This window comes from Notolepis coatsorum, assembly GCF_963971535.1.
Source record: "Notolepis coatsorum genome assembly, chromosome: 1".
NCBI classification, from domain to species: Eukaryota; Metazoa; Chordata; class Actinopteri; order Aulopiformes; family Paralepididae; genus Notolepis; species Notolepis coatsorum.
In genome coordinates this window covers 106,893,284-106,910,783 of record NC_140165.1, presented here as the reverse complement: position 1 = coordinate 106,910,783, position 17,500 = coordinate 106,893,284, and the positions used below count along the sequence as shown (strand labels likewise).

Sequence of the window (17,500 nt, the reverse complement as noted above, 5' to 3'; positions counted from 1 at the left end):
AGCTCATTGACTATAATGAAAACTTCCGTCTCTTCCTCGCCACCCGAAACCCCGCCCCCTTCATTCCCCCCGATGCCGTCGCCGTGGTTACTGAAGTCAACTTCACCACGACCAGGGCTGGCCTGCGGGGACAGGTAACACACACACACACACACACACATCCCTCCATTAAGTTCCTCACATATTTTAAGTTACATTCAGCATGTGCGTGGTTAAAGCTAGACTATTAAGTCACAGAACATGCACAGAACCAAAAGTCCTGTACTGAACAGTTCAGTACGAATATGTGCACCATTACACTCCTAACGTATGTCTGTTTGTGTGTGTGTGTGTGTGTGCGTGCGCGTGTGTGTGCACGCGCGCTAGCTCCTAGCTCTGACCATCCAACAAGAGAGACCAGAGTTGGAGAAGGAGAAGAGCAGCCTCCTGCAGCAGGAGGAGGAGAAGAAGGTCCAGTTAGCCCTGTTGGAGGACTCTCTACTGGAGGTAGCCTAACCTTCTACTGGAGGTACCCTAACCTTCTACTGGAGGTACCCTAACCTTCTACTGGAGGTACCCTAACCTTCTACTGGAGGTAGCCTAACCTTCTACTGGAGGTAGCCTAACCTTCTACTGGAGGTACCCTGACCTTCTACTGGAGGTACCCTAACCTTCTACTGGAGGTACCCTAACCTTCTACTGGAGGTACCCTAACCTTCTACTGGAGGTACCCTAACCTTCTACTGGAGGTACCCTGACCTTCTACTGGAGGTACCCTAACCTTCTACTGGAGGTACCCTAACCTTCTACTGGAGGTACCCTAACCTTCTACTGGAGGTACCCTAACCTTCTACTGGAGGTACCCTGACCTTCTACTGGAGGTACCCTAACCTTCTACTGGAGGTACCCTAACCTTCTACTGGAGGTACCCTAACCCTAATGATATCTATCTCTCTTTCTCTCCCCCCCCCCCCCCCCCCCCCCCCCCCCACCGGCTCTCTCTCTCTCACTCTCACTCTCAGACTCTAGCTACTTCTCAGGGCAATCTACTAGAGAACAGAGATCTTATAATCAGTCTGAACCAGACCAAGACCAGCAGCGCTCTGATCCAGCAGGCCTTACTGGAGTCTCATAGACTGCAGGCCTCTCTTGACCAGGTACTAACACTCTGTCTGTCTGTCTGTCTGTCTGTCTGTCTGTCTGTCTGTCTGTCTGTCTGTCTGTCTGTCTGTCTGTCTGTCTGTCTGTCTGTCTGTCTGTCTGTCTGTCTGTCTGTATCTATCTATCTATCTATCTATCTATCTATCTATCTATCTATCTATCTATCTCTCTCTCTCTCTCTCTCGGTGCATGCTGAGAATGAGATTGGAGAGGTTGGAGGTGTAGTGAGTTTTATTTTCTATCTTTATCTGTCTATTTTGTTAATTTGTTTATGGGATATTGTATTATAAGTGTAGGGTTGGTTTGCTGTGTGTTTTGGTGTGTATAGGGTTAAGTGGGAGTGTTTTGTTTGTTTGGCCGCATCGGCCAGGCTGTGCTGCTGGATGACGTCAGACGCCAATATGGACTTTTCCAAAATTGGTAGAAAGCATGGTATTAAGATATCTGTTCCTAATGTATCAGTAGAGGACTGCAGTTTGGCAGTTGGAAGTATTGTTGGACATAAAAGCATTAAATCAGCTGCGAAGATGAATCAAGGAGTAGTGATTTTTCTTGACTCGTTGGACAAGGTGCACACACTGGTTCAATCGGGGATAAGTGTTGACGGGGCTTTTCTTTCTGTAGAGCCGCTCTCCACACCAGGCAGAAATGTCTTTATTTCCAACGTTCCGCCGTTCATCAGTGATGAACTATTGAGAAGTCAACTAGCACGACATGGGAAGATAATTTCCCCTATAAGAAAAATGTCGTCGGGATGTAAATCTCCGCTTTTAAAGCATGTTGTCTCACACAGGCGACAGGTTTTAATGATTCTAAACAACAGCGGAGCGGAGCTTGAGTTGGTTTTTAAGATAAAGGTTGATGAGTTTGATTATGTGGTTTTTGTGAGTTCTGGTAATTCGGGGAAGTGTTTCAAATGCGGGGAACTCGGTCATATCTCCCGCGATTGTGCGGGGAGAGGGGCAAGGCGACCTCCGCCTCAGCCCCAAGAAGAGCGCGGGGCTGAGATCAGCGCAGGTAGTGGTACAGAGGAGGGGGGAGTGCTGCAGCGCGCAGCAGAGAGCGGTGACGACAACAGGGTCCCGCTGCAGAACGCCAGCAATGTAAATAGAGTCCTTTTGCAGACCGACAGTAGCGCAGCAGATAGTATTCAGCTGCAGGGCCACAGAACCGGTGTAGCAGGTACGAAGCAGAGCCTTGGTACAGAGGAGGGAGGAGTGAGGGAAGCTGCCCCCCCCTCAACTAGTGGCGACTGTGGGATAACAGGGGGTGGTGCGGGTGGTGCAGGTACAGAGGAGGGAGGGGTGGGAGACGCTGTTCCCCCCTCAACCAGTGGTTGTGTAGGTAAGGAGGTGGGAATCAGAGATGCTGCCCCCCCTTCAACAAGTGGCGAGGTAACAGAGGAGAGCAGAGGTTTTTTTGTCGCCTCAAGCCCAACACCGCGTCAGGGTAAAAAAAGGAATCAAAAAAATTTGACGAGTGAAGTAATAGGGGAACATTTGAATGTGGTGGACAATGTACACAGTCAGACAGTGGATGGCGTGGTGGGAAGTGATGGAGGGGTGGGCTCTCAGGATAAGAAAAGAGTGACAAGTTTGGTCATAGACGACACAGGTTCCTCTCAGTCCAGTATGGACGAGGATGAAGTTGAAAAACAATGGGGGGATGACATCTCAAGTGTTGAGGAAGATGAGTTCCCAAATGCTTCTCAAGTGTCTGATTCACAACGGAAAAAATTTTATGCAGTCAGGCAGATACAGAAGTTCCTGCACACAACAAAAAATTTGAGAAGTGTCAAAGTGGAAGATTTTTTTGAAGATTTGGAGATGTTTATTTTTTCAGCAAGGACTCAAATGAGGTCGAAGAACTGTGGGGGGTACACTTCCCAGGAAGTTTTTAGACTACGAAAGATTGTGCAGAAGCTCAGAAAAATGGATAATATAGTGTTACCATGATAATGGAGCTTCTGATGTGTGGAGCCCGGCTGGACATTCAGGAAGGGAGTAGACCTGGGCTTGGACAGTGTCTGCAAGCAGTTGGGACAATGACACTGAAAGATGTTGTGAATGTAGCCGGGTCAGAGGAAGTGGCTTCTTTATTGGGGCTGAGGACGGCCTGTCACAACAGGGTCTGTCTGGACGATTGGACTGAAGCGCGGAGCGTCGGGGAACAATACCTGTTGCAGGATTATTTCGGTGGAACGGAAGGTCCTGATGAAGGGGATCTTTTTTTTCATGAGCTGGATATAAAAACTGACACAAATGGACTGACGGGACCTTTTTGGGTTGCTCATATGTTGTTCTTGATGACATATTATGTGTTGAATGGGAGTATGGATACTTTTTTTGTTTGGGTGGAGCTTCAATGTTTTTTTGTTGTGTTGCAGACGGACAGGTGTATTTTAGCATTTTTTTTATTGTGAGATCTTATGTGGTTTTAAGTGTGATGGGGACATATGTTGCCCGATATAATGTGTAGTTAGTTGTTTTTAATTGTATTGACATACACATTGTACATTGTAATGAGAAATATGTAAATAAATGTTTTTCTAAAATCAAAAAATCTCTCTCTCTCTCTCTCTCTCTCTCTCTCTCTCTCTCTCTCTCTCTCTCTCTCTCTCTCTCTATCTCTCTATCTCTCTATCTATCTGGTATAGACTGATGTGTCTGACATGGCATCAGAATCCTGTAGGGGGCAGTCTTGGGGAAAAAATTGCCTACATCACAGCTTTCCCATAATGGTCGTCACTTGTCATTTATTTTTTAACAAAAAAGTATCATATTTCATCAGTTTTAATATAGCTGGTAGTACTGATCAGTTAAAATATGCTGTGTTTGGCTCCGATCTGATTCCTAGTACAATGAACTACAGAGTACAAGGTAGTACAGACAAACAATAAAACATTATGTTATATCTGTCTCTCTCTCTCTCTCTCTCTCTCTCTCTCTCTCTCTCTCTCTCTCTCTCTCTCTCTCTGTCAGGAACGTGATGTGTATCTCCCTCTAGCTGAAGCAGCCAGTAGGATGTATTTTGTGATCTCTGATCTGAGTCGTCTGAACAGCATGTATGTGTTCAGTCTGCCTGCTTTCCTGAGACTGTTCCACCGTACTCTGATCAGCAACAAGGTACATATACACACATATAAACATATACACACATATATATACAGATATACACACATATATATACAGATATACACACATATATATACATACAGGTGCAGCTTGATAAATTAGAATGTCGTGGAAAAGTTATTTTATTTCAGTAATTCAATTCAAAAAGCGAAACTCTTGTAGATTATAGAGTCATTACACACAAAGTCAAATATTTCAAGCCTTTATTTGTTTTAATTTGGATGATTATGTCTTACAGCTCATGAAAGCCCAAAATTCTGTATCACCAATAAAAAAATTAAAATAGATGTATTTTTCTTTTGTATAGAAATGTCGGCCTTCTGAAAAGTATGTTCATGTATGTTCACTCAGTACTTGGTTGGGGCTCCTTTTGCACAAATGACTGCATCAATACAGCTAAATATTTTTTTTGATCCACTTTTTTCTCCCATTTTCTATTTTTCTCCCATCCCAATTTTCATATTGTCCAATTCAACCCTCTTTCGAACGCTGTTTCTTGCCTCCCACAAGCCGGCTGCAATGTGGACTAAGTCATACATAGCACGAGTCCCCTCCGATACTCGAGGTAACAGCCGTCGCATCTTTTCACCTGCGCAGCTCGATCTCTCAGCGTCGGGGGTCTGGGCTTTGGAGGGGCCCCGCCCCCGTCGCTTCTTGATTCTACTGCGCAGGCGCACCAACCGACCTGTAGGAGTCGCTGTCCACAACGCCCGATCCCCACCCTTCAGTTTCCCTCCCCGTAATACGGCCAATGTGTATTACTGTGGACGACCAGCTAAACTGAAAGCAATGTGGAGAGCGGGGCTCGAACAGGAGGCATCCTGTTCGAGCCTAGTCTCCAGCATTCGTTGCGAGCGCCTTGCCCACTGCGCCACGTAGCCGCCCTCAATACAGCTAAATATATAGACTTTTCCACAATATTCTAATTGATTGAGCTGCACCTGTATACACACACACATACAGTACATACATATACATACTGTATATATATAGATGTGTGTGTGTACGTGTGTGTAGGAGGCTGACAGTACTGATGTGAGGATGACGGTGTTGGAGGCCAGTCTACGGAGGACGGTGTATGAATACGTCTGTCGTTCACTGTTCAAGGTTAGTATCACTTCCTGTTCTAGGTCAGCATCACTTCTGTTGAAGGTCAGTATCACTTCCTGTTCTAGGTCAGCATCACTTCTGTTGAAGGTCAGTATCACTTCCTGTTCTAGGTCAGCATCACTTCTGTTGAAGGTCAGTATCACTTCCTGTTCTAGGTCAGCATCACTTCTGTTGAAGGTCAGTATCACTTCCTGTTCTAGGTCAATACCACTTCTGTTGAAGGTCAGAATAACTTCCGGTTGAAGGTCGGCATAAATTCCTGTTCAAGATCAGTTCCTATCTCTCTGATATATAATCCATATGTATCTACTGCTACAGTTCCTATCACTTTGTCAACTCTGTTGTTTACTTTTTTTTATACAATATTTTTATTGGGTTTTACAGTACACAAGTCAGGTTTTCATTGTCGTCAATAATTTTTTGTTCCTTTTCTCCACAAGTATACCCACATACCCCCTCCCCCCTCCCCTTTTCTCTCTCTTAGCATCTTTAAGTCCACTTTTACTGTTATCATATAGAAATAATACATACACTCAATGGTACCTCCAGTAAGATAACTCGTACATAGATCAAAATAAGTGAATTTCTTTTTTTAAATAAATGACATCTTTACAACACCTTCAATGGCGTGCCTCCGCTCTTCCCCGGGGTCAACTGACCACGGGAGAGAGCGGGGGGACTCATCCTATAGAAGCCCTCCTATATCTTCCCTTCTCAGATATTCATTTAATGGTTTCCATATATCCTCGTAAACCTCAATTTTGTTCCTGAGGATATATGTTATTTTCTCCATTGACATGCATTGTGCCATGTTCTTTTTTTTTTTTTTTTATATTTTTGCACAAATCTTTTCAACATTTACAATATCTTTCCATAGCATAATGCAACATCCAAGATTCGCCTTTTTTTCTTTTTTTTAACAACATATAAAACATGTAAAAGACTCATACAAACACATTAACAACTGACATGGAAATTAAAAAAGCACTTACAAAAAAAACAACAACATTACTATACATTGTGCATATATGTCCCTGATGCACATACGTATGCATATACCTACATAATATATTATAGAGCACAAGTACCATCAGATCAAGTCCCCTTTTTCATATTCATCCTTGATAATATTGTAATCCCATCTTAATCATTTGTCCTCAGATCGTTCAGTCAGGTGTAGAAAACTGTCCCATATCTCAGCGAAAATATCCTCTCTCCCTGCGACTCTATACGTCACCCTTTCATATGATGCTGTCCGAAACATTAGTTCCATCCATTCTTTAAAAGTAATATCAACAGGTGATTTCCAATGTCGTAATGCAATTCTACATCCTGATATCATGGCCATTCTATACCACATTCCCCGGTATTTAGGCAGTTTAATCCCTTTCGGTACTATACCCAAAACACATGCCATTGGGGCGTTATTTATCTTCACATTCAGGACCTTACTTAGGAATATCACAATTTGATCCCACATTTTCCGGACCTTCTCACATTCGTACAACATGTGCAGTAAAGTGCCTGTCTCCTTCTCACATCTCCAGCAGATGTCACTGTCCCTTAATTTCAGTCTGGCCAGCTTACTAGGCGTCCAATAGCTTCTGTTCAGTACTTTGTAAAAAATAAGTTGTGATTGCGCCTCCCTAGAGAATTGACTCCATTTGGATACCAGTTTCTCCCACATTTCCTCAGTAATATCCTCATGTACATCGTTCTCCCAGCTCAATCTCAAACCCGCCACTTTGGGTGCATTGTATTCTCTTATAACATCATAAAATCTTGACGCACCGCCTTTCCTGCGCCATCCTTTATAGAATATTTCTTGAATTGCAGTAATTGGGCCGCACTTTGGTCCTCCTATTGATGACGATATACAATGTCTAATCTGTAGGAATTTATAAACGTTTTTATTATCTATATCAAAATCCTCCTTAATATCCTCAAAAGGCAAAACCCCATCCTCCCCGGCTATATCACCCAGTACATGTATCCCCCTTTTAACCCAATCGTCCCATATGACTGATTTCTTCCCAATCTTTAGTTTCTTATTATACCATATAGAGGCTCTCGTAGTTAAGTATGGGCTATCACCAGTCATTTTGTGCGATTGATTCCAAGTTTCCCTGATAAATGCCATCAAAGGGTTTTTAAGAGGTGTAGGTCTGTCTGATTGTGTCAGGAAGGATTCCAGAGATGAGGGATATATCATTTCCTCCTCCATCTTGACCCAAGCAGGTGCCTCCTCAGACGAGTGATTCAGTTTGGAGAGCTGGGAGAGCGAGAATGCATAGTGATACCAGTCTAGTTTAGGCAGGGATAAACCGCCATTTTCCTTTGCTGCATACATTTTGGTCCGTCCAAACAGCGGCCTTTTGCCCCCCCACAGATATACATTAATGACTTTGTCATACTGTTTGAGTAACTGGGTCGGGAGAGTCAGCGGCAACATATATAGGATATAGTTTAACTTGGGAGCTAATATCATTTTCACTAGGTTTATCTTTCCCAGGAGGGACATATTCATTTTGGCCCAATTCTGGGTCAGAGCACTAATGTGTTCGATTATAGGGGCAATATTGGCTTGCATCAACTCTTTCAGACCTGGGATCAGCTTTATTCCTAGGTATATCAATCCTGACGGCATCCATCTGTATTGCCACCCCCTTCTGATATCAGGGGGACAGCATTTAGAGAGAGGCATTGCTTCTGACTTGCTCCAGTTGATTGTGTATCCAGATATTTCGGAGAAGGACTCGATAACATTTCCAATGATCCCAACTGCTGTTCGGGGATTGCTGGATACCAATAAGATATCGTCCGCATATAAAAATAATTTATGTTCTACCTGCCCCGCTATTATCCCTTTGATGTCCTGATTATTCCTCAGTGCGATAGCAAGTGGTTCGAGGAAAAGCGCAAACATTTGGGGAGAAAGCGGGGAACCTTGCCTCGTCCCCCGCCCTAGGTTAAAGGGCGAGGACACGATCCCGTTGGTCAATACTGATTTGTGTATAACAGTTTTACCCACCCAGTAAACGATGGACCAAACCCGAAGCGCTCTAGCGTGTGAAATAAGAATGCAAATTCCACCTTATCAAAGGCCTTTTCGGCATCCAATGAGAAGGCCACTGTAGGTTCTATATCATTCCTTACCTTCCACATTATGTGTAGGAGTCTGCGGATATTATCAGCTGAGTTTCTCCCCTTCACAAAGCCCACTTGATCTGAATGCACCAAAGTTGGTAGTACATCTTCTATTCTATTCGCAAGTATCTTTGCCAATACTTTTTCTTCCAAGTTGCTCAGGGATATAGGTCTATAGCTTCCACAGCATTGAGGGTCTTTGCCCTTTTTCTGTAGTAATGTAATAGTGGCAGATCTCAGGCTAGTGGGCAATCCCCCCTTTATCAGTGAGTCCTCATATACTTTTAATAATCTCGGAGCGATTATATCACTGAATTGTTTGTAGAAATCGGGAGTAAACCCGTCGTCTCCTGGTGCTTTACCCAATTTAAGGCTGTTGATTGCCGCGTGTATTTCTTCTATCGAGACCCCCCCCTCCATTGATTTTACCTGTTGTTTCGATAATGACGGTAATTTGATTTTGTCGAAGAACGCGTCCATTTTTAGCTGATCCACCGCCTTCTGTGGGGTATATAAGTCCTGGTAGAAGCACCTGAAGACATTATTAATTTCCTTTTTGTCTGTAATAATCTTGTCATCTTTATTACGAATCGAGGATATAATATTCTGATTATGCATTTGTTTAACCCGATTCGCTAATATTTTACCCGCTCTCTCCCCTTGTTCATAATATTTTTGGTTGGTCCTAAATAACGCATATTCAGCCTTCTTTTGATATATGTTGTTCAATTCGTATTTGGATTTGCTTAGGTTCCTCCACGTTTCTGGGTCTGGTCTTTGGCTGTGCTGTTTCGAAAGTATTTTAATTTCCTCATCTAACATTGTCATTTTTTGTTTCTCCGCCCTTTTTAGTATCGCACCGTATTGTATGAGTCGTCCTCTCATGTAAGCTTTACATGTGTCCCACATTATGCCACTATCATCTATTGACCCTTCATTAAGTTCCCAAAATTCCTTAAATATAGTTCTAATGTATGTACACGATCCTTCATCATTTAACATTAGGTTATTGAATCGCCATCTCCGAGATCGTTGCCCTTCTTCCATGGATGTGATCACTAAATCAACCGGAGCATGGTCAGATATTACAATGTTCCCTATCCCAGTACTTGCAACCTGTTCTACAAGTGCGCTAGAGATCAGGAAATAATCTATTCTAGAGTATGAGGAATGTGGGTGAGAGTAAAACGTGTAGTCTCTTTCTTGTGGGTTCATAACCCTCCAAACATCCACTAGACCCAATTCCTCTATCAGAACACCAACCGCCAGTCTCCCTGTGTTGTCAGCGGTTTTGGGTTGATATGATCTGTCTATCAAGGTGTTTCCAACCAAGTTGAAGTCCCCCCCTATGATTACGTTGCTATTCCCTATTTTCCTGATCACCTCACATACCTCATGGAAAAAGTCTGAGGACGACCCGTTGGGCGCATATATATTAGCTAAAGTAGTCCTCTGTCCCTCTAAATCAGCATCCAGTATAACCCATCTTCCCTCATCATGTGAGAAACTATTGTGTACCTTTAGGTCTAAGTTTTTTCTCACCAATATTGCCACTCCCCTCTTCCTAGAAGAGAACGTGCTATAGTATATTTGTCCCACCCAATCCCTTTTAAGCTTGGCCGACTCTTCTTCATCCAGGTGTGATTCCTGAATTAGTGCAATATCTGCCTTTTTTTGTTTCAAGAACGTCAATATCTTCTTTCTCTTAATGGGATGATGACATCCGTCTATATTCCACGATATTATTTTAATCAGCCCCATATTTCTCGTAGTGCATCTCCCCTGTGCAATCCATGACGTAGTCTAGTGCCTGAGAGTGTGAAGATATATATACAGTAGTATAGCATACAATGAAATAAAAAAGAACATATAAAAACATAAATACACTTCCCCCCCCCCACATTTACCCAAGCTACGTTCGATATGACCCCAGATAGAACAGTCGTACCGAGGGTGAAATCGATACTCACCCATGCACCTTGGTCCCCCTCGACTAACAGAGGAGTGCATACAGCACGAGGCAGATTGCCCAAAACTGTGCCCCTATTATCTTGTAAACCCTGACGTAACGTATGGCTCACACTGTAATCTATATACAGTGCGATCAATTCAACTGAACTTGACAAAACGGTAACGTTTCCAAGCATTAACATTTGTATATCTTTCAGATATATCTTGGTACATTGTAACTTCTATGACATAGCCATGATGGCCTGTGGTTCATTTCGTTATATTTTTCCTGTATCCATCTGGGATATTTCCCCTCCCATACTTTTATTATATTCTTCTAACCATTGCCCTCTATTTTCATTTCACGTCTTTTTTTTTTTTATTATTCTCTATATACATATTGACATTTTTTGATGTTATTTACTCTATGACGATGCCCCCGTGACTTATCTGTATTCATGCGCTTCATGAACTTTATCTCAATTGTCCGCCTCCGACTGTCCCCGTCTGAATCCCTGCAGTTTCTCCCGGTATCCGTGATGACCATTGCCCTGCTGTGTGGGGCGCTCAGTCCCCGTCGTCTGCATGTCGTCCCCCGGTCCCCGTTTTCCTCCCATTGTCTGCCAGGTAGACAGCCGCATTATCTCCTCTCGGTCCGGGTCGGTAGTCGGGTTCACCACGGTGATCTTGAATCCACGCTTTGCCATATCCGCCGTCGCCTCCGCCGCGCTCTGGTACAGGCGGGTGCCATCCTCGTAGAATACCCTCATCTTCGCTGGATACGGTGTCTGGAACTTGAGATTCTTCTCCTTCATTATTCTCTTGGCCTCGGCATATTCTCCTCGCTTCTTCAGTATTTCGGTGGGGAAGTCATGGTCGACATAGAAGCGATCGTTGCCACATGAGACGTTCTTCTTCTGCCATGTTCGGCGTATTATCTCTTCCTTCATTTTGTAACTCCCAAACTTAACCACGATTGACCGTGGCTTCAGCTGTGGGTTGTTAGGCCTCGGGGCCAGTGCCCGGTGTGCTCTTTCGATACGAAGGTCCATGTCCTGAGGCAGACCGAGGGCATCTTTAAACAAGCCGTCTAGAAATCCATGCATGTCTTTCCCCTCTTTTTCCTCCGGGATACCATACACCCGCAGGTTCTCTCTCCTCGTCCTGCCCTCCTGGTCGAGTAGTTTAGCCTCCACGTCGGCCTGCCTCTGCATTAGCTTTTTTATTAGAGCCGTCGCCGCACCAAGCACGTTCTCATTTTCTCCGATTCTCCCCTCAGTTTCATCGAGCCTGTCGTTCATTTTGTTCATGTCATTTCTTATCTCCCGAAATTGACGCTCATTGTCTTTTCTGAAGTCTTTGAGCTCGTTGTATATGTTCAGCAGCGTGGCTTCTTGTTCACAATCATCGTCGCCATCTTTTTCTCCCGTTATGTCTTCATTCTCTGCCATTCCGTCGTCCTTTTCAGTTGGAATCGTGTGCGCCATACGCCATACGTCTCATCCCTATTAAATATGTACCCTGGTGTTGTTAATAAATGTTTTCCGGGGCTAAGTCATTTTGCTGTCGGGGAGCTCGCGAGTTAAGCAGCCATGTTCTTCCGCGGTCAAACCGGAAGTCTGTGCCATGTTCTTAATCCAAGCACCGATTGTGGGTGCGTCAAATTTCTTCCAATTGAAAGCTATTGTTCTTTTTGCCTGCAGTATAGTAAAGTCAATACATTTGTATTGTTTGGTTCTCAGTTTGAGATTTACTGGATATAGGTGTAGCAATATCATTTTGGAGTCTAATGGGATATTCACTGACAAGACATCTTTGATTTTATTCACCACCTCCCCCCAGAACTTCTTGATTTTGTCACATTCCAAAATACAGTGTATAAAAGTTCCCCGAGCCTCGGTACATTTAAAGCAACTGTCTGGTGTATTGCTGTTATATTTATTCAGTTTGACAGGAGTTATATAAGTCTGCATCAGTATTCAGTATTTTTAAGCTAGTGTTGGCTGTCTGTGTCTGAGCCTCCTCGCACGCTCTGTTCCAGTCCTCGTTTGAGATCTCCTCTCCCAAGTCCAGCTTCCATGACTCCAGTCTAGGTATTGACGTCTCATCTGAACCAGATACAAGCCAGTTATAGAACAGTGATATCAAGCCTTTGCTATTGCAGTTCTTGATGATAATCTTTTCTAAAGATGAAAGTGTAGGAATTACCAGTGAATGGTTTTGCAGAGAGGAAATTAAACTTCTCAATTGCAAGTATTTAAAAAAGTGCTTCCTTGGGATGCTGTATTTTATTGATAGTTCCTCAAAAGACATCAAGACCCCCTCTTTGTAAAGGTCAGATATTTTAGTTATTCCTTCTTTTGTCCATAGTTTGAATCCAGCATCCAGTTTGCCTGGTTTAAATGAGACATTTCCCCAAATTGGGCTGAATTGCGACATGGAGTTGGTTATTTTCATAAATTTCTTTACCTCATATACCATACAATAATCATGTTAAGCACTATGGGGTGTATAGTATGTTTTCTTAAGTATTTTGGCTCAGCTGAATACATGTATAAATGTAGCGGTAGTTGCTCCTACCTCTGTTGTTTATTTAATTTAGTTACAAACCTTTATTTCAACCCATCAGACACTGAGGTTATCCTCATTTACAGTGACGACAAGCTTACAAAACAAAGACAGTTTATCAGATTAAGTTATAAATTGCATCACCATATTCCAAAATTGACAAACAAAACAGATTCAACAATCCACTTCCTGCTAATCACAGACGAGCTGGATCTATTTCAGATCCAGGAAGGTACAGGAATCCAATTTTCTGTCGCAGCTTGGAAGCAAGATTATCCACATGGAATTTAAATAAAAGTTTCTCATCGAGCCACAAGCCAAGATATTTATACTTGTGACTCTCTCAATGTTAGAACTGTTTACAGTAGATATATGTGTATATACATCATAATCAAAATGTCTGGTGCTGGAGAACAGCATCAATTTAGTTTTACTAGCATTGAGGACTAATTTATGATTTGATAAAGCTTCCTGAAGAACATTAAAAGAAAGTTGCAAGACTGTCAGCGATACACAATAGTATCATACAGATGGGCATGACAGTCGGCTATTAAGGAACAATATAATTGGGATCTAACCATCTCTCTTTCCCTGTCTTTCTGTCTTTCTCTCTCTCTGTCTCTCTGTCCCTCTCTCCCTGTCTCTCTCCATCTCTGTCTTTCTTTCTCTCTCTCTTTCTCTCCCTGTCTCTCTTTCCATCTCTGTCTCTCTTTCTCTCTCCTTCTCTCTCCATCTGTCAAATTTATGCAAATGACATGTCATCAGCTTGTGACTGCAACTTGTTCCTGTTCACGGATGACTCGTCCCTGCTGGTCTCAGCCCTCAGCTCTGAACTCTGTAGAATCTGCACCTGGCTCGCTGATAACAAACTATCATTACACCTAGGTAAAACGGAATCCATTCTCTTTGGATCAAATAGCAAACCCAGCAAGGCCAACAGCTTCTCAGTTACAGTGGGTGACAATATTGTCACAAGGAAAGATGAAATTACCTACCTGGGTTCCATCCTAGAGGCAAATCTTTCCTGTGACAAAATGGCAACCAATATAATCAAAAAAGTCAACCAACGAACAAGATTTGTGTACAGGATCTCCTATCTGGTAAATAAGAATACCTTGAAGACTCTTAACAGGAGCACTCATTCAAGTTTTCTTTGACTATGCGTGCACCTCATGGTACCAAAGCACCTCAAAGGCCCTAAAAACAAGGCTCCAAACATCACAAAACAAACTGGTCAGACTACTGCTTGGCCTTACTCCTAAAACCCACCTCACCCCTGCCTATTTTGACAATCTAGGATGGCTTAGAGTAGACGATAGAGTACAGCAACTTGCAATGGGCCTGGTATACAAGATACACTACACCACAAAGATACCCATGTACATGTCAAAATACTTCCCAAAGGTCAGTGAAGTCCACGACCACAACACCAGAGGGAGCTCCACAAATCATGTTAAACCCAGATTCGGCTCAAACAAGGGACTAAACACGTTTCGCAATTATGCCACAATAATGTGGAACGCCCTACCCACAGCCGTAAATGAATGTGAATCCCTACCCTCCTTCAAAACCGCTCTCAAAGAGCACCTACGGGTGGCTGCAATTCGAAACTGGCCCCGGTAAATGTCAAAATCCCGTCCCCCCACTCCCCCACCCCACCCAATCCCCTCTAATGTACAGTTTCTTCCCCTTCGGACTTCTATTTTTTTTATGATGTTCTCTCTTTCTTACACAGTACCGTATATTTGTATGTCTTGTATGTCATAAATGTCTTGATGAATTGAAAATGGAGCACCCTTATGTAAACAAGACGAAAGTCTTTTTCTGGTCTTCATCCTCTTAGCAGTTGTTTGTATTGAGCTGTACTGTATTGTACCCATTCTGCAATCTGTTAATAAAGTTTTCAATCAATCAATGTCTTTCTTTTTCTCTGTCTCGCTCTCTCTCGCTCTGTCTCTCTATCTGTGTGTGTGTGTGTGTGTGTGTGTGTGTGTACATCACTGTACATCACTGTACAAGCACTGTACTGTTAAGCCCAGCATGTTTGGCCTGTGTGATAATGGTTCAGAGGTGTTCTGTAACATCTCAGCCAACACCCCTGACGTTGTGGTGGTTAATGAGAGTAGTAGAGAGGTGTTTATTCTATAGGTTGGCTCTACCTTCGACCACAGCCTGGGGGAAGCCTTTTTAACCAAGTTGCTGAAATATCAGCAGCTCAAGCTGAACATCTCACAACTAGGCTAAGTGTCAACTTTTAGTTAACATTTTTGGCAGCCTGGGTCATGTTCACAAGCTGGTGGTTAGGGGCCTTCAGACGGCCCACATCTCCAAGAGAAAGGCTAATCAGTTAGCAAGGTATCGCTCTATATCTGCTATTATTGGTAGCCGCTCTATTTGGAGACAGCGTTGCTTTTTGTACCCATAGAGTAGATATAGTTTTACGGAAATGCTATTGTATCTGTTTTTGAAACATCATCTGTGTCAATATTGTATGTGTAGGATGAATGCTGCACAGTCACAAACGTAATTGAATAACTCCCAATGAGCTAATTGCACTGTTAGTGTTCATGTCCTTAATGTACTCTGTATTTATGTGGACATAAATAAAGCATCTAAAATGTGTTTGTGTGTGTTTGTCTCTCTCTCTTTCTCTCCCCAGGCTGATCAGGTGACGTTTGCTATGTATTTTGTTAGAGGTATGCACCCGGAGCTGTTCCAGGAGAATGTGAGTCTAATACCACCATGCCCCCCCTCATCACACCCCCTCCACCACCGTACCTACATTACTATGTGTGTGTGTGGCGGCTGGGTGGCGTAGCGGAGATTGCGCTCGTCACCAATGCAAGAGACTCCGGTCTCGACTCCCCGAGTCAGCGTTGCCTGCGGCTTGGGCCAGTCATCATACTATCTCAATTGGCAGAGGTAGCGGGTGGAAAGTCGATGGGTGGGGATTGGACGTTGTGGACAGCGACTCCTACAGGTAGGTTGGGTGACGCCTGTACAGCAGAGACAGGAAGTATCGGGGGCAGCGTGAGCCTCCCACGCATTACTCCTCGCCACTGAGAGTCCGCGCTGTCTGGTGAAAAGATGCGACAGGCTGCCTCCTCGTGTACCGGAGGGGACACGTGATTCAAGGCTTCTATCCTCACTACAGCCGACCAGTGGGAGGCATAGTCTAGCAACGTTCAAGACAGGGGAGGGGAGAATTGAAGGGGAGAATTGGCGATATACGAAATTGGGATGGGAGAAAAATAGAAAAATTATGAGAAAGTGGATAAAAAAAAAAAATATGTGTGTTTGTCAGGAGGGCTTATGGTTGCAGGTACCTACTGTACATTAGATACTGTATGCGTTTGTCAGGAGGGCTTATGGTTGTAGGTACCTACTGTACATTAGATACTGTATGCGTTTGTCAGGAGGGCTTATGGTTGCAGGTAGCTACATTAGAGATGTGTGTGTGTGTTTGTCAGGAGCGATTATTGTTGCAGGTAGCTACATTAGAGATGTGTGTGTGTGTTTGTCAGGAGCGATTATGGTTGCAGGTAGCTACATTAGAGATGTGCGTGTGTGTTTGTCAGGAGCGATTATGGTTGCAGGTACCTACTGTACATTAGATACTGTATGTGTGTGTGTTTGTCAGGAGCGATTATGGTTGCAGGTAGCTACATTAGAGATGTGCGTGTGTGTGTGCTTTTTTCTGTAGGAGTGGGAGGTCTTCACTGGAGCTGCTGTCGGAGACATTTTCAGAAAAGAGGTAAGAAGACAGAGAGACAGAGTTGAACAAAAATAAGAGTCACTCTGCCAGCTGGCCCTGAAGTTCTGCCAGCTGGTCCTGAAGCTCTGCCAGCTGGTTCTGAAGCCCACAAACACCAGGGCTCCAGAACACAGACCAACCAATCTGGCCCAACCAAACTATCAAAACCAAAATAATGATATCAAATAGAGGAACAAATCAACTAAGTAAATTAGACTTCTGTTTGACTCTAATACTCAGACTCAGAGAGAGAGAGAGTACATGGTGGCAGAATACTTAGAAAATGTAGTAAAGAAAAACCTTGACAATGTACTGACTGACACAGCCTGGCCATAGAAACAGGCTGTCAGTGTCACAGGCAGAACGGGCTGTGTCCACTTTATAGTCAAGGAGAGATTAAGACAGATTGTAGCGGCCTCTGCCTGGGTCCGCTTCTAGAGGCAGTCGGGAGGTATTCCGTACGCGCTTTCTATCCAATAATAGTCTCCACACTCTGAGTTCCGTTGTCAGATATCGATGGATATCCGATTTATTTAGAAAATCAATTCACATCGAAGCTGGGACCAAAGCGGTCAGAAAACTGTGTGCCTTTCCCGTTCTACCCCACCCAGGTGATTACCATCACTAATTTATGCCCTCAGCTGCGTAGTGACTGGTACAGTATGCCTAGGCAGTGCCGTTCAGATAAATCTACACA

The 17,500-nt window shown here is 43.6% G+C and overlaps 1 protein-coding gene across 1 annotated transcript in view; it reads left to right on the top strand.

Moving 5' to 3' along the window:
* dync2h1 (dynein cytoplasmic 2 heavy chain 1) overlaps window positions 1–17,500 on the top strand; it is a gene marked incomplete at its 5' end in the record, with an annotated part of 340,281 nt that overhangs the window by 287,975 nt on the left and 34,806 nt on the right. The window contains 7 exons of the mRNA XM_084336726.1: window positions 1–134; window positions 367–486; window positions 1,002–1,136; window positions 4,122–4,265; window positions 5,292–5,381; window positions 15,709–15,774; window positions 16,753–16,803. The exon at window positions 1–134 is cut by the window's left edge and continues 30 nt beyond it. Of these exons, the coding sequence (XP_084192852.1) occupies window positions 1–134; window positions 367–486; window positions 1,002–1,136; window positions 4,122–4,265; window positions 5,292–5,381; window positions 15,709–15,774; window positions 16,753–16,803 (740 nt within the window). The remainder of the gene's footprint in view (window positions 135–366; window positions 487–1,001; window positions 1,137–4,121; window positions 4,266–5,291; window positions 5,382–15,708; window positions 15,775–16,752; window positions 16,804–17,500) is intronic.